The following is a 27,518-nucleotide window of genomic DNA, read 5'->3' as shown; positions in this document are numbered from 1 at the left end:
CAAATAGTTTGGCCGTCTGACAAGTTGCTCTCTCTGTGGCAGTTTTAATTTGTTGCCGGCGTAACTGGCACCATCTGTAGAACCTTCTTGTAATAATACGTGCCAAGCAAGTTCTTTGTAATCAAGAAAACTGTTTTTGTAAGAGAGTACTACATTCCGCGGTGTAGGAAGAGAGGACATGCTTCGGCTCCGTAGTCGGGCAAAGTTGTTATGAAGGACATATAGGACAATGGCTAGCAGAAGACATCAACACAGGGGCAGCACATCTACATGAATGACTTCGTCATGTTTGTTACCTTACTGAAAAGCAAAATACTGAACTTGAGCTATCCTACTACTTATCATCATGCCAGTACCAAAGCTCGAGGGTTGTGACAGCATGAGTTCTTAAAAACAAGTTGATGAAAGTGAGACTTCAGCGTCCACTTACAATAAATATCTTAGTGACTCCACATAATGGCTAGTTAGTTGCCTACCAATTCCACACCAATCTTTCTCTCCCTCCCAAGCAACCACAAAAAAAGTTCATGAAGAAAGTTATACAATGTTGCCTTTATTAGACACGAATGAGAACACAGTATCTGACAGTACACAACGACAGTACACAACGGCCCTAAGAGAGCATCTTACAAACATTCAACTCTTCATCGATAAAGTGCTCTGTATTCAAAGCTAAAGTTGTATACATGTGACTAGTGCTTTTTTTTTTTTCTGTCAGTAGAGCGTGCTCACACGTAATACTGAATGCTGACTGAAGAGAATTGCAGGTCATCAAAAGCACATAGCTTTTCTCATTGTAGCACCAAAAAATTTCACATTTGTTCAAAACTCTAAAAAAATGCTCTAAAAAACACCTACAATATATCAGCTATTGGCAGTAAGTAGTCCATTGAGCACAGATGTATGGCACATCCAACAGATCTTTGGCAGAGGGGGCTGCCCAGAACAGCTTTTGCATTGAAGGGGCCCTGAAGCATTTCCCAAGTTTTTCCCCCTCCTCTAAAAACTAGCAGTAATGCTGAATGAAGAATGGAGGCTGGTTTGGACGTGCAATATTCCTGATGGTCGACTAGTGAGAACACACCTTTCTCTCCTTTTCGCATAACATCCCCAATGTTCAGCCATTCAGCCTCCCCTCCTTTTCATGCAACATTCCCATTGTTCGGTCAATCATAACTAATCTTTCTCTCCCTTTTCATGCGAATTCCTGATGTTTGGCCAATCATAACCCGTCTTTCTCTCATTTTTGTGCAATATTCCCACTGTTCAGCCTATCATGACATGCTTTCCTCTTTTTCCATCTTTTTTTTAACATTACACATGTTCAAGACGGCGGCAATGGCGGCATTTCTCACAATGCCACAAAAATGATGAAAAATTAAGAGAAACACAAGGAAAAAAAAAACGTCACAAGTGTTTCAGAGCCCCTTAAAATGCCAAAGGTACAAATGACTGGATTAAAAAAAATGTATGCAAAATCCCTGAGTACACTACGACAAAGAGTAGAGCACAGGCAGCAGAAGGAGTTTTCAGAATAGAGAAACCACAAAAGAAGCTACATTTTCTCGTAACTTGAACGCACACTCTGAAATTAAGAGGTACAGTGCAACTTTTGATCCTTGGCTACCAGTTTCAGTAACAAGCAAATTCCAACTTTCCAACTGCTCTAGGCTGCTGCGTGTTCATAGAGGTATAAATACGGCAGTGCATGTTTACACAAACTAGTTTTAAACTGTAAGGTCAATGCTATCCGCACTTTGCAGTGAACTTAAATTTAAGCTACGATAGTCAAGACTAATTTTTTAATGAAAGCAATGGTTAGCCTGAGCATAGACAGAAGACAATCACAGCTAGGACACCAAAGTTATATCAGACTGGACTGCATATGAGGTCACTTCATACAGTGAGCAAAGCGAAGCTCATAATAACATTTCCTTTTCTTCAGTAGCTTAAGCTTCAGAGAGACAAAAATAGCTGCTGGGTCAAGAGAATATCTGCTTCTACACTTGCCAGCTTTCACAGCATTGAGCTTACTGAAGAATAAGTCTGAACACTTGCACATGCAGCGAACTTTAGATGATTTTTATCCCTACCAAGTCCAAACAAGCACTGCTACTTAATAAGCGTAGGAGCTAAATCATACTAACATTTTTTTTTCTTCATTTTTTTAGACCACCTATCAAAAAACAAAATGATAAGAAGACATCTTTGTAAGCATATTCTTTCATATCAAACAACACAAAAGGTAATAAAATTAGAGCAGCAACCAAGAGACACAGGCTTAAGCATTATCAAATGCCTCTCAGTGAGCATTGTACTACTGGTGACCTTAGTGAAATGCAACATTTTGCAATGTCTGGACCAAGTATCGCGTGATGCAAAATATCAGCTGTACATATAAAGCTGCAACCAAAGCCAAGTATTCGAAAGCAACATTTGTGCATAATAAAAATAAATCATGAAAGGAAACCACCAATTCACATACGAAAGCTTTTCGTCTTCCTTTTCTGTACGAGAGATCCTAAGAATTCAGAATCGGAGACCTCTTAGCAAACCAATCACTGTGGCCCTTGAGCGGCTGTTCCTCTTGAAAGTCGATGCAACATTCTCATCACAAGTCTTCTTGCTGTAGATAGCAGGGTAGTTTTGCCGGAACTGCAGAAAAAAGGTACAAGCAAGTGACTAAGGTTAAGGCATTATGATCACCAGCCTGGTTTAATCCACTGCAGGATGAAGGCCTCTCCTATTGATTTCCGATCAGCCCTGTTATGAGCCAGGTGCAGCCACCCAAGGCAGTAGCTTCTGCCAGAATAGCAAAAACGTTTACTCATTTTCATGCTTTGCAAGACTTTGCCTGGCTGGGCCTCTTTGGATTACAAACTGCAAGTTCACTTTAGCTGTCTGTTTATGCTTTCCTTTTCGTTGTTTTAAAAATATCATTATCTACCAGCGACGCTAAATTTAACCTACTTAGTGCTGTTTTTCTGTAGGCTGCCAAACACATTGAGTAATTTATAATACGGCCAACCAATGTTACAGAAGGCACTCCTATCTCCTGCATAATGCTGTCACATATAGGTCATGACAGCTATCAAACAAATAGACGAGCTTGAAAGCATATTTAAATTACCCAGCTTGTGCCTGAAAAAGAAAACTGAGCAACCTCACCAACAGCACAGCAGCTGGAAACATGACCAGTATGCAACAAGTCATAGCTCAGCTTTTGGCCAGTTATTCTTTTGACATTTAACTATGCCACTGACTTGACTCTGATTTCAATGGTTCCAGAAAATGTGATCAGCACGGCAGTGAATGAGCAGTGCAGTACCAGCTTATTGTAACCAAGGCACAAAAAAATTCAAGTTCTGCTTAAATTGTTCATAACACGAATGATTTGCTACTTTTTCATACAAATTTGAGTCCATAGACCCAACGTCTATCAATCAAACCTTTTTCTTTTTGCTAGCATTGCACAGTTGTGACACCAGCCTTGCAGTGACAGTGCCCTTGGTTCGATCCCAGCTACTTGTTGAGCCAAGCATACCTTCCTCTGTCACTGAAGGGTTTTTTGTAATGTACACTACAGTCCTCCAACAAAGGGAACACCAAATTTTTACGCGTCAGTATAAGTGCAACGATATTTCTAACAAACCAGGAAAATGTGGCTTTTACAATGCGGTAGACAGACATTGCTTGGAGAAGAAATAGTCGTTAAGAGTATAGATCAACATACGAGCCCTAGTCAGATTTGTAAGGCAAAATAAATGTTTCCTCTAAGTGCGGATAATACTATATACACAAAACACATTTTCACCGAAGTCCAGCAGGGATAACGTTCATGTTAATACAGAGATCTATACAAGCATGAACTGTCTATTGTTAGCAGGTGCCTGTGGTTATCAGCCCTGTTATCAGTACACCTTACCGCACTCACATGCGGTGAATGTTGTGCCAAAATATGAAAAGAACCTATTAGCAGCATAAACAAGGATAAAGAGATGATAAAGAAACACAGATTCAAAACACAATACTGACTACGAAAAGTACAAGCTCTTGACGAACCACAAATGAAGTATGGTATATGGGGTTTCACGTTCCAAAGCGACAAGGGCTATAAGGAACGCTGTAATAAAGGGCTCTGAATTAATTTTGACCATCTGGGGTTCTTTAGCATGCGCTGACATTGAACAGTACACAGGTGCCTTGCATTTTGCCTTAATCAAAACGCAGCTGCAGCTGCCGGGATCAAACCTTGGGGCTCAGCGGCCAAGCACACTAACCACTCAGCCACCATGGTGGAGCTGACTGAAAGAACACTGGATCACCAAAGTGCTTTCTGTACACCTAGGCAAGCAATGTAGGGGCTTTGGCTGTAGTCTCGCATTTGACAACAGAAGTTCTGTGCAGGTTCCAAAGAGAAACATTTGAAATTTTAGCAGTCCAGCTCGGATGACCTGGCACACGCACACAAAAAAAGATCAGGACCACTCCACACCTGCTTCATCCTGAGACTGCGTTGCTTGTCCGATATCCTGGGATCGCGAAGAATGTCGTCAAAAAGATCCATCAGGGCCTGCTCGGAGTGCGTCCGCTTCTGTGCCTCAAACTGCTCGCGCGTCACCTGCTGACAGTAGGTGAGCCCGGCCTCCTGCAAAGAGAGGCGTTCCGTCTCACCACCCCGTCTGAGGTGCTGGCAGGCAAGGTTAGGTTAAGTGGGAGCATGCAAAGCGGGCATGCATCCAAATTGCCACGGCTGCCCTCGCTACGCAAGTCTTGACCGCTGCACCATGATGTGTTATCGACAGGCCACCTTCACAAGTTTCACCAGACCTGAAATGCTGCAGAGGCTTCCCTGTGACTAAGATCAATGCCTAAGCCCTTGCAGCAATTACTTAGAAGTTTGCCAATTAATTTCAGTTAATTATTGAAACGGAATAATTTCAATACACAGCTGTTGATACCAGGCAATAAATTCTATTCAAACAGATGCCTCCACTGTTCATTCTTAATTTTGATTAATTTAGAAAAAATAAACCATAAGCAAGCTAATTATTGCAGAATGCAGACAGCTGATCAAGGCAAAAAGACGAGAGAATCATGATGGCAAAGGAGCTAAAAAAGTAATTATTAAGTAGTAATGCCTTTTCAAACTATTGCACAGCTTGGCTTAACAGAGTCAAACGTAATAAGCGATTTAGGCCCCTGGAAGGTACTGAGAGTTGAAATTTTAGCAAGCTAAAAAAGGACAAGAGAACAGAATACAGTGATCAGGCAAGCAGCTTTATAACACGTGCTTAACCAAGCCATATTACCCTTCATAGAGGATTCAATGTCGCACTGCATGCGATGTCAAGGTGCAGGACTGACTTCAAGTACAGTCGAACCTGGATATATCAAACTCGAAGGGGTCCTCGAAACAGTTCGATATATACAAAAATGATGGTAGATAAGCTAATCTGTAACCTAGAAGCAAGAGTGCACTGCACCCACGCTAGTGACATAGCTCTTGCAGCAACATGCCATCTGCCGACATGCTGGCAGTGCACTGGTCACTAAGGCAATGCTATTACTCCTAACCTACTTCACATAGAAGCTGCAGCGGGCGGGTCTTTGAATCTAGCCACTGCCTAACATAAGAAGTCTAGTCCAGTGCTCTAAAATAGAATAATCCCTCGTTGATATTAAAGTACCATTTCCCCACTTCCTTTGACAGCGAAGCACGCCAGGAAAGGGCCATCACAAGGCTTTAGTTAGGTCATCTTCACCGCAAGATAGCAATGTGGCGTGCAAAATGAGCACAAGAGATCGAAGACAAACCTCTAAGCACAGCTCACGTTCACCTCGTCACAGAATTTCACAGCGTTAGTGCTGCCAGCAACTGCCCAAGGGCACACAGCCGACCAGTCTCCACTCCGCGCGTGAAAAGTGACTGTTAGGAAAAGCACTGCTTGTAAAAGCGTGGTGTGCAGTTTCAATGTATTGAATGACCAGCAAAATTCCAGTCATGTCCAGAATTTCACCACAGCACACATGTAGAGAGAAATGCAGGCAAAAAAACTATGGTCAAATTCCTATCACAGCACAGCAAGCTATTGAATCAAACAGTCTAGAATATGCTACTGCGGGTGCCTCAATACCTGAGGAGCCCAGTGCTAACAACCGAAGCCCAAATCAAATAAAAATTAACAAGTAGTTAAATAAAAAATAGATATTTATTGCTTTATACAATACGCAGTGATCATGACTTGTAGGACCGACATGTCATATAAACAAGCACAGGTTCAAGTACACTGGCCACTATTATGGGCCGTTACAGCACACACAGCATTATGAACACAACTTCAGGATTCTTTGCGACATTGGTAAGGTAAATGATGAAATAATAGTTGCAACAAAAAAACTCTGCACAAGCAATTTTTCCCCTTCATAGATGATTCTTCCCTAAAAATACAGCATAAGCACGAAACACGCTATGGCATTCAAGGGCACTGGTGCATTAAAAAGACACATGCAGACAGACACATTCATGTAGCTCAACAAAAGCACAGTTGTGATATGGCAATGCATTGCAAAAAATAAAAAAAGAGCATGCTCTATGATGTTCACTAACATAGCTCATGCACTATTCATGCTGCTGGTATGAAATTAAAATATCTGCATGCTGACGCATACAAAAATTACTAAAAAATTACTCGACTAAATTTTGAACAGAAATGAAGAAAAATAGTACAGAAAAAATAAAAAATTATGTGATGAAACCCATTTCCTGCACAAAAGGAAGAACTCGACAATGGCACCAACCAGAAGATTAAACAAAGTTATATATGTATAGAAAAAGCAATATATATGATACACATGACTGCTACTAGAAACTTAAAGGAAAAAAGCACAAACTTTAGCTGGTCCTTTCTTCCTCACACTAATGTGCTTACAACTATACTCCATTTCATACATCAGGTGCAATGCTGTCAAAGCTAGAGCTCTTGTTTGCACTGCCTGCATCCACAATCAAAAAGTACAGTAAAAGACCCTTAAAGGGGTTGTGGAAGGGGGTCTCAACAAAGATGCGGTCTGCCTAGGATGCTAAAGGACGCCGGTTCACAAATATCCTCCAGCAAGAATATTTTAGATGCACTTCGTAGAAGCTGAGTTATCTGTAGTCAAAATTTGAATTTCCGCATCTTCGTGCCTTTCCCTCTCCTCTCGTCACTTTTTGCACGCTGAAATGTCCGCGCTCCTTCGTCGGCCCCTCGCACTCGCCCCCTCCGCTGGCTGCCGACGCGAGTGAACCAATGCTAGCAGTCTGCTGCTGACGTAACGAGCGCAGATTCGGGCAAAAGCATAGCACTGCAGGTTGCCACTGGGAGCGGAAGCGGGCAGTTTTAAAAATTGTATTGTAAATTATCGGCTCGCTTTTGAGGTCTTGTACGCGGCATGAACTCTCGTTGGTCTGTACTCTACATAATGCGAGCATTTTATAGCTAACCTCAAACACCCTTTTCAGGGACCCTTTAATTCAACCCCCGTTAATTCGAAAATCCAGATAATTCGAACCGCCGGTTCGGTCCTGGCCAGCGCCCATGCAAGTCTATGGCGTTGCACGTTTGCTAATTCGGATGCTATATTCGGTCTCAGACCAGTTAAATCAAACGAACTCCCGAAGAGGGCTACATTAAGATATGGCTGGCTTGGAAAAAGATAGTCAAAATAGGCTGACTCAAACCTGAGTTCCGTGCTGCAGAGTCACTTACATACCTCTCACAGGCACACAACAGCAGGCGCAACTACAAACAGACTGCCCTGTCTCTGAGAACAGTCCGACCAATTAGTTTCAGTTTTGCTTTACTGAGCTTCACGCCACATTGCAGTGACGGCAGCTCAACCAGCTAGCATCAGCCGCCCAACCGAAGCCAGCTATGCACTGTTTCGAATGCTGACTGGCCCGTCGCTGGTGTTTTCTTCGCTTCAATATGTGCGGTTTTGTCCTTTCAATGCGTCAGAACTGCACATTGTCATGTGCCATTCACCGTTTGCACGGTGAAGCCTCCTCACACACGACGGTGCTGCTTGGGATGGGGTGCGACGCAGCAGAGGTTGAGCTCCATTGCGTGGCATCGTGAAGTATGCCGGAGAGGGCCTTAATATATTGGAGCAGTTCTGCCTCAACGCTTCCAATAGGGTGCACCCAATAAAGCAGTGAGTGAAATGTGAAAAGCAGTCATTGCCGCACTGTTCTCATCTTAAAAACAAGCAACCATTGCACAGTCTGTCACCAAATAAGTTCACAGATGTGAGCTCTGCATAAAAAGATGTAGGTATACTTCACCTAAAACCTGAACTGCCACCTTGCCAGGTCATACATAAATACAGAACACATATTACTCCTACAAGGGTTTACACACCGGAAAAAAATAAGTACGTAGGAACATAATCAAGAGTAAATAGTGATGAATCCAAAGAAAAATATCGAAAAAAAAAAATATGTGTTTTCACCGTAATAAAACTGAGGACACATATGGAATGTTTGAAAGCTTGACTCAGAATGATTTTCCCTAGAACACATTGTGTTTAGAAAGATAGTTGAGATCTTATGGCCCCATCCACTCACTCACTCTGCGCAAACAATGAAATGAAACACAGATTCATATGGCACACATGTTGACTGAAGTATAAGGGGTGTCCAATCACTTCTGCCTTCTGCACTGTGAATATTTTGTTAAATGATAGAAAAGTGGAAGACGTCGAAGCCAAATGAAAGTCTGGAACTGGTGTACTAGTCTCTGCAATGGTGGCTGGTTTGGTTTATGGAAGTTTAACGTCCCAAAGCAACTCGGGCTATGAGGGACGCCGTAGTGAAAAGTCACTAGTAGCACACCCAGCACACCAACCATGCACCATCCATGCCACTCCAGCACACTCCATGCCACAACTTGCATGCTGAATGTGCTTTTCGCTTACCTTAACTTGCAACACTTCAACTTGAGAAAAGGTTACGAGTTCGGAGAAAACCTCCCAAGAAGCATCTTTACTTGTATAATAATATACGTTGTGAAATACTACTTCAAACTGTTCATGTGCCTTGCCAACTGTCATTGTCACCCTTTGTAAATTAACCTTCCTTTTGTCATTTAGCCCTGTCCAGCCTAAGTGATGCATCCCAATGTGCAGTGCACTTGCTAATACAAGGTGCAGTGCTGCTGAGCACATCTGCTCATCCAGGAGGCAGAAAAGACCCCACTCCATCAACACAACTGCTCTATCCAACAACATTAGGGCTGTATTCAGACTCTCTCTCTCCAGGCACCGTTTAACTGGCTTTGCAGAAGCCACAGCTAAACGGTTTGCAAGGGTCACCTATGGTCACTCCTTACCCTCTCCCGTTGAAGAATGGCCAGTCGAGCTTCAACCTCCAGGTGAAGCTCGCGCGGAGGAGCAAAGATGCGGTCACAGTGCCTCACCAGGAAGGCGAGAAGCTCCCGCGCCGCCTCAGGAGTAGCCTCCAGACAGCTGCCGTCAGTGCTTAGCAAGACGCAAGCGAAGGCATTCAGCAACTGCAAGAGCAGCGGACATCATTTGATCTTATTTCATTAGTAGGACACAGGTTAAAGAAAAAGCAAATGGCAACAGCAGGCCATATCCTGCAAGAACCCACAGGCTAACCAATCACAACAATAAACTAAATCAACTTTTTTTGCTTCACGCTATGCAACAAGTCAGGGGCATCGAAATTCTTGCACTTACATTATTGTCATGTGATTGGCACTCACATTAGACTATTTTCTTTTTGCAAAGAATTAGTGTGGGGATGTCATAATCATGGGTGGAGCTTCACCACATGCGGCATCCAATTATAGTGATCGTGCAAAGCAGTCACACTTCAATGAAGATGATGAAGGCAGCAACACTCAGCTTTCCCCTTCTCTTTCTCTCACACTCCCCCATTCTCTATGCCAACACTGTAGAGTCGGGAAACGTGACACTAAGTGCTATCACAACAAAAGGATAGTAACACACCAAGTCCATGTTGCTGTGCGCATGGCTAAGGGTCAGTGCTTCGTTCTTCGACGTCTTGTATATGAAACGCAGCAGCAGGTGAAGGTAACGCCGTCTGCATGGCGGAAGCAGCAAGGAGGCAACCTGCATCGCCTTCACCGCCTGTCGCAGGACTTCAGCGTTTTCTGCAAGTGACCAAGCCAAAACGGAAAAAAGGATATGCACTTCACACACAGCAAGCACATCAAGAGTGGTCACCAAAAGTCTGGAACTTTACAATATTTGTTTGATTATAAGCGAGAAGCTTTCTTTTCAGGCTTCTGAACACAAAACAAAGTGCAATACAAGGTGGACGCTTTGTCGGTACAGGCCAATTGCTGCACTTTTTCATTGAGATTCTAAATATACCGAATTTACTTGACTATAATGTACCTGCAGAGCACATCATAATGAATGGCACTTGTGAGAGATTTATGTTCAAAAGCGGAACTGCCTGAACACTACTTTACTTCTAAAAAAGTGCACAGGGATCAAAAGCATTCTAGAAAAAAGCAAATATAACAACACTTCGATGCCTTACAATCGTTATATCCTGATTCCTCTATTAATGCCAATTTTTACCTGCCCTGATCTGTGATAAAAAAGAAAACAAAAACAAACTATTGTTGTATGCAAAACAGCACACAAAATAAAAAGGCCTTCAGCTTGAGGCGAGGTTCTCACATATTACAATTCAACAACTTGCTTTTGTTCCCTTTAAGCAGACCTCGGGCTCTCTCGCATCCTTATTGTAAATCGATCAGAGCACCAAAGCTCAACACACTTCAGACTACTTTGCAGGATACTCATTCAAATATTTTCGTTGTACAGTGACCTCTTAAATTTGAACTGGCTTAATTCGAATTGCCGGTTTATTCAAACTGATACTCTGGTCTCGTAACCATCAGATGCATTAAAAATGCCCCCATTAATTTCAATTCTGCATAATTTTAAGATTTTTTTTTTTTGCACTTTCGAGTTCGGTTTAACGATGGTTGACTGTACGTATGCTGCTTTTCTGAAAGGGACACTGAGGACAAATTGAACTTTGCCTGTATCGATTGATTACCGCGCTCTAATGACAAACACTGCTTTCACCAAAAATGGGGCTGCTTTCAGCTAGAAAAGGCCAGAAAAGAAATACAGGTTTTGCCACCACCGGCCACTTTCACAAGCGAACTGCAGCTTGTCAAAAACATTTTCTGCAGCTAGGCTACAATGCTATTCACTTCAAAATCTTGACCATCAAATCTCTTTCAGTCATGATGTCACGAGTAACACCATGGTAGTGAGATAAACTCGGGTAGTGGGGAGATTTTTAAATCAAATTTTCTCAGCAATAAATGTATGTTTTGCTGCCGGAAAAACATTAACATAATTTTTAACAAATGGCAGATTTAGAGCTTGGAAATGAGGGTAAGCCAATATCCCCTTTCCTAAGCATTTCATCGCTGAAAAGCTGGGCACGAGGCCTGGGGACATCTTGTACTCGATGAAAAACCAGTGTGCACCTGACAGCACCGGGAATCGAACCCCATGGCTCCTGTATACGAGGCAGATCAAACCATTAGAATTGACTTTTACCAAGAAAAAAAGCTGTATGGAGTTGTCCTCAGTGTTCCTTTAATGACAGGGGTCACATATAAGACGGGATGTGCCTTTCATGGTCATTTTTACCCCTTGGTCCACCCACATGCCATTGAAACTACATAGATACAGAACTACATAGATACAGAACTAAAACGAAACATTTACAAAACCTCATTTTAAGCAGTTTTATAACGACATTATTACGTATTTTCATAATGAAAGCATGTAATTACAAAAAGAAACGTTTATAAAACATTTTATAAAACTACAAGACACATGCTTACCTTTCGTTCGCAAAGAAGAGATGCTGGCATAGAAAGGGCCCGCAGCCTTTCCAGACTCGGCTGGTATCGGGTGCGCGAGCGCTGGCAGGCTTTCGCAACTAGGCTTTGATTTGGCATAACGCAAGCATGTCACAGTGTTGTCTGGCACAAAGCCACCGCGGGAGTACGGTTGTGCACCAAGGTGAACCGGTACATTTGTGTATGAGACACTTCCGGCTGAACGTTGCGATGCCACCTGCCAGTCTGCATTCAAGCTGCCACTTGATCCATACCCAAGGTTCACATACCCCTCCCCAGGCTGGATGTTTTTCTTTGCTTCCTGTTCCCTCTTGATTTGCCTCAACGTTGAGAACCCACTGACATTTAGCAATGCCGTGCTCCGCACAAGCGCCTCCTTGGGGGCCGACACTGTTGCACAGGCAAAGTGCCTCGCATCTCTGAGATCTTCGACAGATGAACTTCGTGGTAGCCTCCCGACGGGCTTCTTGTCAGAGTCAAAACCAGAGTTGAAGTCTGCCAGGCCATGGCCGGTGTCGTAGAAGTCACGGTAACTGTCACTGTAGGTTGGGGACAAAGGCCGGGCAAAGCCACCGCCACCACCACTACACGAGCTAATTGTGCTGGCTGTTTCGGCACTCAAAGTGAATGCCCGCTCCACGGGTCCAACAGTGTCGACAAGTGTTGTCACGGGCTCGGCCGACTCAAAGTCAGTTCGAAAGACTAGTCGCCGTCCGGAAACAGATGGCTGTAGACTTGGCTTTTCTATTTGTGCTTTTTCTGCTGCCTCGACCGGCTGGGCTAAGATGGACATGCTGTGAAGAAGGTTTTCAACAGATGCGTCAGGTGATGGAGGTTCCTCTGATGGCGCGCACCTTTCAATGAGAGGACCTGCAGTGAATAATAATGCAGTTGTTATATGAGCACCTGTCAGTGTGGAGCAAAATTAGAATGATGAGTTTTCTCGATTTAAGTGGATGAAGTTTTTAATCCCAGATAATGCCAACACCAAGCAAAAATGCTGTGCCAAGGGGATTCTGCCCGCATCTGTTCAATTAAAACGTTTCAATAAAAAAAATTGGCCAACCTACAAGCGACTACACTTTTAATTAAAAATTTATGATAAGAGCAAATAGGTCAGTGTCAAAAAAACAAAATGTTGAGATGAAAAACCTTGCGTCTGTATTACTCAGTAAGCTACAATGGCTCTTTTCGCTAGCCATCACACACTATCAGCACTACGCAAAGCATTGATGCACCATTGTGAGCAAAATTAAGAGAAATGCTCTACCCCCATTTCCAAATTCCAACCCGTGTCACTTTACGTGGGGGCATCACCCGAGAAAGCACTTCTGATGCAAAGACCGGTGCTGGAGACCACTCTCGACACCTGAAGTGCTTTGTCAAGTGGTGCCCCCATTCAGAGTGGCACGGGTCACAACTTGGAGGAGGGTGGGTCTCTCACTTTTGCCCACCAGGATAGTACTGTACATTACTGTATTTCTCTTGGTGACATATTCTGAACTAAGAAAACAGTCAGATGGCTGGCTGTTCACAAACCACATTCGCAGTTAAGTTGACCCTTTAGACAATTAAGATTCTCACTTTGCCATTGCAGCGTAGCTTGTTCATCATAGACATGGCTTTCGACTCTTACTTTCTAGGCCAAAATCAGTGCTCAGCACATTAGAATAAGCAACCAGTCAGATAATCCACAGCCGCCGCGGTGGCTCAGTGGTTATGGCGCTCGGCTGCTCCCCCAAAAAAAGACGCGGGTTCGATCACAGCTGCGGTGGTCGAATTTCGATGGAGGCGAAATTCTAGAGGCCCGTGTACCGTGCGATGTCGGTGCACGTTAGAACCCCAGGTAAACGAAATTTCCGGAGCCCTTCACTACGGCGTCCCTCATAGCCTGAGTTTTTTTGGGATGTTAAACCCCCCATAAACCAGATACTCCACAGCAAGTACCCTTTTTTCTTCAAGTAACAGCGCAAAAAAACACAGACTGGACACATAAGAGCAGGGACACGCAATGAGTGCCCTTTGCAGCACCGAGGTGTTGTGCCAGGAGTGCCATCAGAAAACATTAGAGAAAGTAAAGACTTCAGCTAGAATACTGCTCTAAGTGTTTTGTAATGCGAAAACCATTCAATTTAGACAATAAAAAAAACTCACAGGACGGTTACGACTATGTAACGAGAGATTAAACGACAGCTGGTGTAGTGGTCAAGTGATGCACCCCTGCACTGGCAGGCGGCTGTTCCAAACAGAGCCACTAGTAGGCTTATGCGAACCACGTTGACAGTGATATAAGGTGAGTGCCTCATTAACGCACCCGCTGGTTACGCCAACGCCGACGACGCGCAAGCCAGGGATGGACACCTAACAGCTCTCGCTGTGAAAGAAACCTCCAAGCTATTTAGAGGAATCCCTCAAGGTAGACCAGGTTTCAATCAAAGAACACAGCCCAAGATTAGGACGATTTCTTTAACTGCTAAGATTTGGGAAAGCTGTATAGGCTTCCCATGTAGCTGTATGGCTCGATACTTATAAGTTACTACTTCCCTTATTAACAAGAGTCATACACTATATAAAAAATCATAGCCTGATTAACTGCCAAACAGACATTCTTTCACAGAACAAAGTAAAGGAACAAAAAATGTACAAAGAAGTCAAACAGTCTAAAAAGGGCTGCGTAAACAATTAATGGCACAGAAGGCAGTGATTACCGAAAGCATGATAGAACAGCCTCAGAACATGATGAGGGACAAAGGCAGTTCCGAGGCTGGTGAAGAACTCTCCAACCACTTTCAGCACATCCAGTTCGAAGCCAGGATAATTTGGCAGGCAACTCCCAGCTCCCGACGCTCGAGGCCCTGGACAAAAGAGAGAAAAGAAGAATATAAGAAAAAGACAACAAAAAAGAAAGTATGCAGCAGGTCGCAATGCTATCCCTAGGCAGTCATTTTAGACAGTTGTGGGCATTCAGTATATGAGGCAAGAAAAGTTGTGCAGGTCTCAGAAAAAAAATTTATCAGAAATAAAGCACACAGCAATACAAGACTTAAGATCAAAACGGTGCAACTAAGAAGACTACTAAGGAACAACACTAAACTGACAGCATGCAAAAGTAAACAAGGACTCTGCATCGAATGATGGGGCCAAAGAGCGGTGCTGCTGTAGGGCCACTCACAGCAATGAGGTAAGATAAAACATGGGTAAGTTTCTTTTATACACTCAGAAGGCACTGCACCACCAATTGTGAAGTTTTCACTTGCATAATATCAAACGGTGGTAAGCTCCGCTCAACATAGGTATATTTCAAGCTAGCACCTACTCTTGACAGCAGTTGTGGTGTAAAGACCGTCGTGCATTTTAGCAAGTACTGCATGTTCTTGCGATCACGCAGAACAAATACTCACAGTGAATAAGGCATTTCATTGCATTGATTATCCATTTTGGCAGGTCATCTGCAAGGCAAAAGCAAACATAGCAATATGTAAGAAAATGAGAAACAGGGAGCACTTAATAGCAATTCCAAAGCCTAACTCCCTTTTTGACAAAACGACCCCAAATAATTTAACAATCGCGTGAAAAGCAGAAAAACACAACATGTATATGCCAATTAAAAGTATAATTGCTGGCACCTTCCAAGCCAATCTGTGATGGTACATTTTGTTCGCAACAATCTACATTTCATAGCACAGTGCCCAACTGTTTCCGGAAATTAGACAATGATTTTGAAAAGCTTAAGAATCATGAAAAGGAAAACAAAAATTCAAGCTTTTGTAATCCCTCCAGCATGTGGCTTATTAGGAATCTCTCAAAGCACATCTATATATGGGTAGCTAAGCATAACTTCACATGCATCCCACTTATACATGCCACATGTATTTGCATAAGAGTGCTTCCTTTATGTTCCCAAATTCTGCCTTGGCCTCCTGCTAGTACAGCTTACTCTTTGAGGCCTTTTACCAAAACACAAGTCTCCAGAAAAAGAAACCTAACACACACAGCACGGAATGAAAACTAGCAAGATACCCACCTGACTTGTCAAGAAGAATGACAACACCATTACGGCTGAGCCGATACATGTTGTGCAATATGTATGCTCCGGATACATGGAAACTGTCAAGGATTTCATCTGTGGCTTCTTCTCCAACAAGGCACCTAAGTCTGAGAGTGAAACATCAATGAATTCTACACCTTTCCAGTGATCCCCTCTCCCAATCACATTAACTTATTACAATATAAATTAGTAATATGTACAGTAAAAATCTAATAACTCAAACTGCCATTTCATTCAAACTGACGCTTTGATTCTGTCCACATCAAGCGCACTAAAAATGTTCCCTTAATTCAAAGTACATAACTCAAAGAAATTTTCAGTCCTCTTCGAGTTCGAATTGTCGAGGGTCGACCGTATTAATAACACAGCATTGGATATACTTATTACATATTTCAATACAGGCCTGATATTATGTATGTAATGTAAAAAATAATAATTAAGGAGGAGCCTGAGAAAGTGAACAACTATTATCTCACCTATAAAAAACGAGGCACATTTACACTACATTTACTTTTTTTACACAGCACTATTTGCTCTTGGAGCACTTGATGCACTTTCCAATCATAGCTCCTCCTCCTGTGTAAATTTTTCTCACTGTACCACCAAAGAAATGAATAACCTATTGAATTATTGATTGATAACCAGTTTATGGTAGCACGAAAGGTGCCGAATTCACTTTTAAAGCTTCAACATGCAGCATATGACAACTCCATTACAGCACGAAGACTACCTTAGGACACACTGAATGTTTCTTCTAGACATCAGCACAATCAAATTATTTTTGTCATTAGGCAGCCTCTCCTGGCAATGCTGTTGTGAGTAAAAGATGCACCTTGCCATGACCACCGATTCCCAAATGTGCTGAATCTCTTCCCGGGTCACAAGACCCGCATCTTGCTCTGTTTCATCATTAGAAATACCCCTGACAACATCAGCTGCAAGAGGTCTGTTGTTGTCTGGCTTGCTGCCAAACCAAGACGCCAGTGCCTTGGCTGACACACGGTGTGCCTCGGGGGGAAAGTTTGGCTGGTTCTCCCGGGCCAACAGTGGTGTTCGACCGCTTCCTGCTTTTCTGAGGAGCTTTGAAGAAGGGGGTGTCTTAGCAGGTGAGCAGACAGTGAACCTACGAAAGAGAAGTTAACACAAAGAGTGCTTGGACCAAAGTGGAGCCTCAGATGGCAAATATTTACAACATGCCAGTTCAAAATGAAAACTGCGCATAGTGCAGCAGAATATAACTAGGGACAACAAGTGATCGTTGAATGCTAAACTTTGTTCCCTTGGTTCTTGACAAAACTTGGTAGAAAAAAATCCACATAAAAATGCTGTTTTTCTAAAGTTAAAAATATTTGGCAGGATTGGCCTACCAATGTTCATGCTCAAATTTAACAAATCATTGCTTGCTGAACACTAATCAAGCATTCCTTATGGTGCTTCTGCAATGATGTATGCGTTGTGTCCGTGATGTAGTACCACGACTGTGCATGTTTGACTGCAGCAATATAAATGAAGGCCATTACTTGTTATTCATGACAAATCGACACAGACAGTTATCACGTGCTTGAAGACCCCTGAGAAAATACCACATTCCTTGACGCTATTCACTGCAATGTAAAACACCAAGAAGGAACTACACATGCACCAGCGGTAGTTAGCACTGATGCAAGTGGGTCGAAGTATGATCTTCGAAGAAGAGCAAAACACAAGAATGTACAGTACACCTCGTAAAACAAGTAAAAAGCAAAAAGAAAAAGACACCGTGCAGTGCTAAAAAAAGGAGCAACGGCAAAAAAACAATGCACAGAAGAAAGGAAAATTCATGCCTATGCAAACCATAAACTGCACTATGTGGCAAGGACATGGCATATCTAGGCAGCAAGTGGGATTATAGTTATTTCACTGGTTTTATTTGTTTTTGTCCTTTCCAGTGTAACCTATGACCCTTTATCCTGCAGCTTTTTAACATTCCTCCTTCTGCTGATTGCTTTTTTAATGTGTTTTACAAGGCGAATTTAAATATTGGTGTTTTTCAAATAAACAGAAAGCAGCAAAAAAGCACTCATAATTTGTCTAAGATGAATCCAATCTAACTTCTCCAGCCTTAAATTGCTAGAGCTTAAATTATGCTGAAGGAGTTCTAAACTGTTCCACACTGACAGGCTATTAATGAATCAAGTTAGGGTCCTTTTATCTTTGAACAAAAAAAAAAAACCACAGAAAAGAAAGGTTGCAGCATCCAAAAGAACATTTTGTCCCAAACTACTAATGGAGAACGTTGTGCATTAAGGAATCACACCTGTACAGTTGCTTGTCATCTTGAATAATCTTGTGTTTACTGCTGCGGACAGCTTCTATGACCCTGTTTTCCAAGAACTTCTGCAGAAGTTGCAGTGTCTGAGACCTGAAATGTGAACCAAAAGAGCAGACATCGACATAACATCAGAAGACGAGCTCTAATTCGTACACTTCTGCAGATTGAATGTGTTTGACTACTGCACATGTTTTACACATTGCTTTAAACGAAGGTGAGAAATCATGTTTAAAGGTTTTTGCTTGCTCAGTTTATGTCACAGACAGGTTTATGTCTCGATCCTCGTGCTCTGCCACTGTGCTCATTGTTACTGTCTAGCCTTGGAGCTGGGCGACCAGCTCTGGACTCGTGGTGCGAGGGCAAAGGTTTTCCTTTTTTTTTTCACCCTTTTTGTAGTGCTGCTAACTTTGTATTTTTCTCAGTCTTGGGTGTTGGAAAACATGTTAATAATTCTTAGCAAAAATCACAGCGAAATTTTCAAATAGAGAGAGAAGAAATGTTTCAATCACCACTGAAAAAAATAAAGAATGGTGGCTTGCTTCGGATTCATGCAGTCTGTGCATTTTAGCACGGGTGGTCTCAGATCCTTGGGGGTGGGGGCCCGAGATCCCCAGGGAGCCCCCCCCCCAACTTTAACCACTGTGCTTAATCATTTGCTAAACTAATTTATTTGCTTAATAACACTGTAAAAGTGAAGAGCAAATGCCAGTAGATCAGTCTTCAGACCTCTAACTCCTAATTTAGATTGAAGGCTAAGCCTGCCTTTACTATGAGCAGGAAGTGTCACTGTAACAGGCATAAAAATAAAAAAGTGGTGTCCTTGGCTCATGTCATCACAAAACACTGCTTTATTTTCTCGAAGATCTACTTGGAATATTAAACATGAGGTGAAGTTGCAACATTGAGACAATGTCCAGATGTATACAAATGCAAGGTGTCTACAACTGTATTAACTGCAAAATTTGTAACAGAAAACTGCTACTACAGCGATACTGTCAATGACAGATAGGCATTGCTAATCCAAAAACTTAAAACCTTACAACCAGCAGGGATCAGCATCTCCAAAGGAAACTTCAAATCTCTCTGGTACATTCTAGCACTGACATAAATCTTTAAAAAGGTCTTGCACATGGTCAGACAAAAAAAAATGCACCCACTTTTTCAGTTGTGCTAATTGCCTCTTTATCGATTCATTCACCTTATTCCCCTGGTTACCCTTCATCTCCTCCTGCCTTTTTGTTCCTCCCTTTCTTTTATTATGATTTATTCTTATCCACTTTTACCTTAGTTAAGCTCCGCACCACCTGCTACCATTTCTCTGGAACCCGTTGCTTTCACACTCCCTTCACTCTTCTTTCGCTCTTTCTCTGCATAACTTTTCTTTTCCTTTTTTTTTCTTTTGGTCTTACTGCTCAACCATGTTCTAGTCTACCCAGCCCACCCAGACATACAATGCCACCTGTGCCAACTCCCCATGTGTGGACACACACAGCCCTTCAAGCCCATGTTCGCTATCTCTCCACCCTCCTCTCTCCCCCGGATTACTTTCTGCTCAGCTGGCGTATTTCTTTTCACAGTTTTGCATCATCATCATCATCAGCAGCAGCAGCAGCAGCCTGACTATGCCCACTGCAGGGCAAAGGCCTCTCCCATGTCTCTCCAATTAACCCTGTCCTTTGCCAGCTGCGGCCACCATATCCCAGCAAACTTCCTGATCTCATTCGCCCACCTAACTTTCTGCCACCTACTGCTGCGCTTGCCTTCTCTTGGAACCCACTCCATCACCCTTAAGGACCAGATTCACTCTCCCCATCCTAACACCCTTCCCACTTCACGCCCTCCTCCCTTTCACCAGCCTTTCCTCCTCGGAGTGACGGCCCTATTTAAACACTGCCAATGATGAAGACAAGTCCTCTTGTCAAAACATTTGCAAGCACCCCAAGGCTTTCCCCTCCATTGTTCACTTTGTGTGTGTCAAGAAACCATCTGCCTGCCCTTTCTCTACCATGGACTCCATGCAGGAGAGTGATTCAAGAACATTGTTTTTTGCATCAGCTGTTGTAACCAGACCCCTCCCAACGTGATCTGATATTCATCGCTTGCATGAAATGACATCACACACATCTCACGATCAACCCACTGTCAACAGCCCCATGGCTGGTGGGGTCATGTCGTGGTCATCCCGATGGTCACATTAATGGGCCCTATGACTGATTATAAACCCCTTACACTCATGAATGAGCCCCGTGTCAATGTTAAACTTGCAGACCTTGTAACACCCGGTCCGAAGTCTGGGTCGCCCTTTAGGTGCTCATGCAGCCATGAAATCGCTTCACTGGCCACGAAACAGTTGTCAAATGTCCTCATATGGCGTCTGTGTTTGCCTCGGGGCATGCCCTCGCGGAAGGACCTGATGACACTGTTCCACTGAAAAGTTTCAAAAGAAGTTGACCTCACAACTGCACATGATCAGACAAAAAAAAAAAAACACCCACTTTTTTAGTTGTGCAAGAACTCACAGAAGGCTGCTTTTTTTTTTTTAATGCAGGCAATCTTGGTGCTATGTCTAGTTCTCTTTTCGCCTGCTGTGTCTGATAAAGATTGTGAACACAACCGACCCTTGAACACTTACAGCAAAAGATTTATATGCAGGGAAATTTTTGGTGTAATCAGGCCGGAATCAAAAGCGGATACTGCTTATCACAACGTAATTTTCTGTCCTGTCACATTCAGCTGTAGCGGGGAACTAGCCTGACTAGCGCAGCATAAATAGTTCCTGCAAGGTCTATATTCATCAGTCGGTGCATACATAGACGTCGTCCTACATTCTTCAAGAACAGAACACGGGAGAGCTTGTCGTTTGAATCCGGCCCAATAGTACGGTACCATACATCACACACGCGAAACAAGCCTCAGATTAAGTTCTAACAGACACAGCAGACGAAAAGAGAACAACTAGACATAGCACTAAGATTGACTGCATTAAAAAAAAAAAAACTGCCTTCTGTGAGTTCTTGCACAACTTTCGGCAAGAACAAGTTTTGCGCATTGCACAGACCTCGATGCCGCCGTACGTGGCTTTCACCGCACCGACAGCGTATTTTCTTTTGAGGTACTAATTTTTGTTTGCAACCGATACATGGGGGAGAGCAAAATTGAAAGCAAACTGAGCAGAGAGTGTCGCAGCAGTGGAACGCGAGCACGCTAAGAAGAAACGCTATTGCTTCGCGAGCGGTTATGACGGTCACAGATTGCGTACATACCAGCCTCGTAGCTCTGTACTGGCGATCTCGTGAGTCACCCATAGTGGTCTCTCCGTACAAAATAGACTATTTCAAGAAGCGCAGCCACTAACGTCACCTTGTCACGAACATTTTTGCACAGCGCACGCCGCTTAAACAACGACGCGACGACGCCAGTTTGAAAACGGCCGGCGACCAGTCACATGTTCAAAAACGAAAACATGGCGCCGTTAGACGGTTGAACTTCGATGCTGATTGGACAGCAACAAGAAACAATTATATAAAAATAACAAAAAATATTAAACAGATATTTAATATAACTATTGGCGGCCAAATTATATACGAATTTTTTTGTGTAGCAATACGTGAAATGGCTTTTGGCGAGTTCATGAGCGAGTTTAATCATCGCTACAGACACAATGGGCCCGAGAGTGTCGGTCGAAATGGCGTCTGCAAGCTTTCTGCAGGCGCACAGCAATAGTACATTGTTCTAGAAGGTTTTTAGAACACTGCAGGCGCACAGCTAGCACAGCTGCAGTTGTAGCACGCCAAACCGCCGAAAATGAGATGAGCAAACCATCATAACGCTGATAAAAGAACTGCTCTTCCAGGCTCTTGGAGCGAGCGTTCCTCTTTGCGCTATGCATCTGTAGGTCTTTCAGCTGCCCTGAAGAAAAAAAAATTGTTTTTTGGGGGAAAGGAAATGGCGCAGTGTCTGTCTCACATATCGGCGGACATCTGAACCGCGCAGTAAGGAATGGGATAAAGGATAGAGTGATAAAAGAGAGGAAGAAAGAGGTGCCATAGTGGAGGGCTGCGGAATAATTTCGACCATCTGGGATCGATCTTTAACGTGCACTCACATCGCACTTTAAAGATCCCCAGGTGGTCGAAACTGGGTTTGCAAAGCCAAATTTCTGCCGGCAATTGTTCTCTTGCAATATGACCAATTTCTTTTAACTGCAAAGATTATGATGAAGGCAAATAAGAAAAAGAACGCGGCTCAATAATAATAATAATAATAATAATAATAATAATAATAATAATAATAATAATAATAATAATAATAATAATAATAATAATTGGTTTTTGGGGAAAGGAAATGGCGCAGTATCTGTCTCATATATCGTTGGACTCCGGAACCGCGCCTTAAGGGAAGGGAAAATGGAGGGAGTGAAAGAAGAAAGGAAGAGAGAGGTGCCGTAGTAGAGGGTTGGTTGGTAACAACTTTATTTAAGGTCCTGCAGAGCTTTCGCCGACGGGGCCTTAAGTCTCCCACGTGGGGACGTCGAGGTGTTGCCTCGCCGTCGCCTAGCTCGCGGGCCTGTTGGACGGCCCAGAGTTGGTCACCGAAGCTGCGGCTGCGCAACCACCACTGCGGTTCCGGAGTTAGCACCGTGCGGGTTTTTGTTACAGTCCCGGAGCATATGCGTAAAGTGGCGATATCCATGTGGCAGACCTTGCATATATTTGTCGGGTATATGCCGGGGTAGAGCCTGTGGTATCGTTCCGGGTTGGGGTACATGAGCGCTGAGGGCCTCCGCGTGTGCCCTGTCCAGCTTGTCGCTGGGCGGAGGGAAGGTTCGGTGGGCCAGGCAGAGGGCCTTGGTAATTTCGTTGAAGCTGGTCAAGCAGTCTTTGATGTTGTCCCATGGACGACGGTCGCCGGCGCTGTTCGCGAGCTCGCGGGCTTTGGCGTGTGCCGTCTCGTTTCGATTGCGATATGTCTTCCCCAACAAACACAAAACCTCCTCAAAATCTCCCAAAAATATCCCATCAGGACATTTCGAATGTCCCCAGGAGGTTCTCATTTTCCCGAAGACGTCCAAAAAACGTCCCCACAACTAGCCGTGTCCAAAAAGTTGTGCGTCCCAGGGACATCCCCAACAGGTTAATGCTAGATTTCTCGGCTCTGGTTCAATAAAATTATTTCTTTTTCTTGCAGACTTCAGGCATCTAAGCGCACATATGTGCCAAATTTCAGGCACGTGCTTACGTTACAGGTGGTGTAATACATCTGTCAACTCGCGTGAATGCTTGCTGGCTAGGCCATTCAGACTTACCTGTTTACATGAAATGTGCTTTAACAAGGTAAAAATTTGGGTTGGTTGGTGCATGATCTTGTGACGGGAGCAGCGCAGCACGCGACAAAGAGAGAGGCGGGACACGACGCCGAATAACAACCAGATTTTTAATGCACTTTCGTCGAATATATACATCTCGCTCGTATAAGAAGGAAAAGAAAGCAGCATGAAAAACGCATAAGATGTACACGTGGTGAAATATTAAGACATCGCAGGCAGATAATCAATTTCTCTGTCACGAAGCGCTATTGAAGGTATGCAGACGCGTATGTCGCTCTTTGGTCGGATATTGAAGGCTTCTTCAATCTCCCTGGTCCGTTGATCAAAATACGACGGGATGACCATTGTGTTGATAAGCTGCGGTGCGCATTCATGCTTCCTGGAATGTTTTGCTTCGTGGTCCGTACCGCCAGCATATGTGAGCGCCTAGAAAGGCTAGCGTCAAGTCAAGAAATCGCATAATGTTGTTTTCTGGGAGTTCACTTGTTATTTCTAGTCCTAGTTCTTCTAGTCCTTAGCGAAAGTAGCAGTGAGAGCCGCATTGACGAGATCCTGTCATCAGGAAGTTCGAGGAAGTTTTGACGCCCAGAACAGTCGGCTGAAAACAGCTGTTTACCGACGAACTGCTATCCAGTGTCGCAGAAGGGATTCTGCAAGCACTTAGAGGCTGGAAATATGTCACAACCACATCAGAAGAAAGGAAGCCGTTCGCGGTCATTCCTTACATTAATGACATTTCCCACAGTCTCAAAAAGTAGGCGCAAGAGCTGGTGTAAAAGTGCTCATGTGAGCACCCAACAAATTAAGAAGCCTGTGCGTCAAAGTCAACAGTGAGCAAAGAAAAATCAATGCAAAAAAAAGCACCGAAAAAAAACATGTGAAATGTGTGAAAAGCGGAGTTTTGGAAATACCTCTGTCATGCGGACGCACCTATATTAGTCAAACAGGGCACTGTTTGAATGAATGGCTTCGAGAGCACAAAATATCCCTAAAGGGCGCCATCAGCAGTGAATTAGCAACACATTGCAGAGAGCATGAATGCGCTCCGCAGCTTATCAACACAATGGTCATCCCGTCGTATTTTAATCAACGGACCAGGGAGATTGAAGAAGCCTTCAACATCGGGCAAAAGAGCGACGTATATGCATCAACATACTTTCGATAGCGTTTCGTGACAGCGAAATTGATTATCTGCGTGCGTTGTCCTAATCTTTTACCATGTGTATATCTTATGCGTTTGTCATTCTTCTGTCCTTTCCTTATTGCACGAGCGAGATGTATATATTCGATCGAACGTGGATTAAAAATCTTGTTGTTAGCGTTGATTCCCGCCTCTCTCTTCTTTGTTTCATGCTGCGCTGCTCCCGCCACAAGAACATGAAATGTGCTAGAATTTTACACCACAAACGAAATATTAATTCAAAAGTCGCCCGATCCCGCCCATATAATAGGAAATAGCAGCGCAACACAGATGTAATTTCAGTTTATTAGATGTGGTCTTTGCATTTAAATGAACACAAACAGGAGACGCATATGTATGCACCATTTAACACACAATGTACGGAGCACTACGACACCAGCAAATAATAATGGCCAAAATTTCCTCTAGCTCTGAGAAATCTGAAAAAAAATGGAGCAATAAAAACATAATACAGGCTGAAAGTTGATGCACCTTAAGCAAACATTCTAAAGGGTACAAAAGCATATATGCACACGCAAAAGCCAACGCATGTAAAGAGCAACCTGGGTGCCAAAAGAAAAGACGATATCGGCGTATACGATACAGATACGCGGTTTCAGGTTACGGATATTCTGCAGGGTGAAACCTCCCTCTCGCTTTGCCTCTCGCACGAGCCTCGGGGTAATCTTGAGCGTGTTATCAAAACAGGAAAAAAATTAATTCTACGAGGCGAAAATAAAAAAAACGAGCATAAAACACGTACCTTGACGACGTTGCCAACAGAAACCTGGGGATGAAATAAAATGCTGCAACTATATATATATATATATGAGTTCAATGCAACCTTCTAGCTGCGCCTTCTCACACAGCGAACGCTCAAACATACGCGTTACATCCTCGTTACACCACCGTTTTATTTTTTGTGACTAAGTGTGGAGATAAGACTGCTTGGAGCCGGATGGAAAGGGGGGATGTCTTGAGGTAGGAGTCCTGGCTCGCCGCACCCATGGCACAGCAGACCATGCGTGCGGCACAATACGGCGTGGAAGGCGAGATCAAGGTGATCAAGGCACAAGTAATCCGGTGGGTGTGGGTTGGGAGTCAGCGACGCGAACACAACACAAGCTATACCGCTGCGACAGGACAGCAATGTAGGTAGAGCAGGTTAATCCATGGGCACACGCAGCAAGAGTCTGGTGGGCTTCCGAAGATCTCTCCCGCCTATGACCGCAGTGGACGGCCACGCTGCCACCAACAACACGCCACAGTCGTCGGAGGCGCTGAGGGATGCAGAGTGCGCGCTAGGAGTCGCCCATTACTTTGAAATCCGCTGCCGCGAACGACGCCTGTAAGAGCGCGCCATTATGGTGTATGGCCGTGAAGCTGTGCAAAAGACGCGATGCGCCGCGCGCCGCTGCACCAGTTCCAAAAGGAATTATGTGGGCACGCCGAGGTGCGCGGGAAAGCTGCCATGAATCCGCAGCTACGAAGTTCACGACAGCCCAGTGATGACAGAAAGAGCTGCTGCGCGCTGAGGCTTGCGCGCGAGCGGCTAGGGGCTGCGCGAATACGTGTGCGCAAGATGGCTTCCGTCCAGCGAGGAAGCCGGGTGAGCGACGGGAGGCAGTTATCAAAGAAAAAGAAACCTGTGTACAGCGTTGTCGTTGACGGCGAACTGATTACTGATGCGACACAGATTGCTTCGTCTTTCAACCGTTTCTTTTGTACTGTGTTTACGCACGATGATGGTAGAAAGCCTTATTTTAACTCAGCTTGTCCGCCTATTACTGATGTTTCTGTAACTGAAGAAGGTGTTTTCTCTCTGCTTCTCAGTTGTGACGCAAAAAAGACGCCGGGAATTGATGACATACCAAATACGTTTCTTGTGAGATATGCCGAATGGTGTTCCAAGTACTTAACGCTCATATTTAAGAAGTCTCTGTTAAACGCCGAGCTCCCGGAGGACTGGAAGCACGGAAAAATTATTCCTATTCCCAAAACTGAAAATTCATCTCTACTTAGCTCATATAGGCCAATATCTTTACTGTGTACTTCTTCAAAAATACTTGAACATATACTTTTTGGGCATATATCAGCCTTCCTGGAAACCAATCACGTAATTGACGACCGGCAACACGGTTTTCGCAAAGGCTTCTCTACAGTGACCCAACTTCTAGAGACGATGCAGGATTTTGCCGCAGCCATTGATAACCAGTGTCAAATTGATGTCATTTTTTTAGATTTCGAAAAAGCATTTGACCGCGTCTCACACAGAAAGTTCTTGCTAAAGCTAAATACTATATTTAAAAACGATCTACTGTTGGCGTGGGTACAAGCATATCTATCGTCTCGATATCAGTCCATATCAATCGGCAATGCATGTTCGAGCCCAGCTTTGGCAAGCTCCGGTATCCCACAAGGCTCAGTACTTGGGCCATTGTTCTCTTTAATTTTTATAAATGACATTGTTAAAGAAATTCCTGTCAAAATCAAGCTGTTTGCCGACGATTGTGTATTATATCATGAAATACGAACTCCTGCTGACCAGCTTCTTCTTAATGACGCCTTGGCTAAAATTCATGATTTGTGCTCAACGTGGCAGATGAGTATTAATACTAAAAAAACAGTTTCAATGTCTATTACGCGCGGAAGAAGCGGCCAATAAGTTTTGCCTATACTATTAATAACCATCCCCTGTCTAACGTGGACAGCTACAAGTACTTGGGATT

General features: G+C 43.6%; 1 protein-coding gene across 1 annotated transcript; it reads right to left on the bottom strand.

Moving 5' to 3' along the window:
* Positions 1-532: 532 nt before the first annotated feature.
* Positions 533-21,740, bottom strand: LOC144111240 (DEP domain-containing protein 1A-like). The gene is made up of 12 exons (XM_077644463.1): positions 21,547-21,740; positions 20,553-20,710; positions 18,269-18,373; positions 16,805-17,095; positions 15,949-16,079; positions 15,326-15,373; positions 14,633-14,779; positions 11,907-12,794; positions 10,015-10,178; positions 9,372-9,551; positions 4,496-4,648; positions 533-2,655 (listed from the first exon to the last, which is right to left on the bottom strand). Exons 1-12 carry the CDS (start codon positions 21,586-21,588, stop codon positions 2,530-2,532), a joined length of 2,433 nt encoding a protein of 810 aa, XP_077500589.1. The 5' UTR covers positions 21,589-21,740; the 3' UTR covers positions 533-2,529.
* Between the last annotated feature and the right edge of the window lie 5,778 nt (positions 21,741-27,518).

The sequence above is a fragment of the Amblyomma americanum genome, chromosome 11 (assembly GCF_052857255.1).
Source record: "Amblyomma americanum isolate KBUSLIRL-KWMA chromosome 11, ASM5285725v1, whole genome shotgun sequence".
NCBI lineage: Eukaryota > Metazoa > Arthropoda > Arachnida > Ixodida > Ixodidae > Amblyomma > Amblyomma americanum.
This window is presented reverse-complemented; position numbering and strand designations above follow the sequence as displayed.

What these genes read in the sequence shown, in the direction of transcription:
- LOC144111240 (XM_077644463.1), bottom strand. Translation starts at nt 21,588, where the DNA reads ATGGGTGACTCACGAGATCGCCAGTACAGAGCTACGAGGCTG. An exon ending in GAATCGGTGGTCATGGCAAG is followed by an intron (nt 16,080 to 16,804) that starts GTGCATCTTTTA and finishes TTTCACTCTCAG; the next exon opens with ACTTAGGTGCCTTGTTGGAG. An exon ending in CGCACAGCAACATGGACTTG is followed by an intron (nt 9,552 to 10,014) that starts GTGTGTTACTAT and finishes CTGCTCTTGCAG; the next exon opens with TTGCTGAATGCCTTCGCTTG.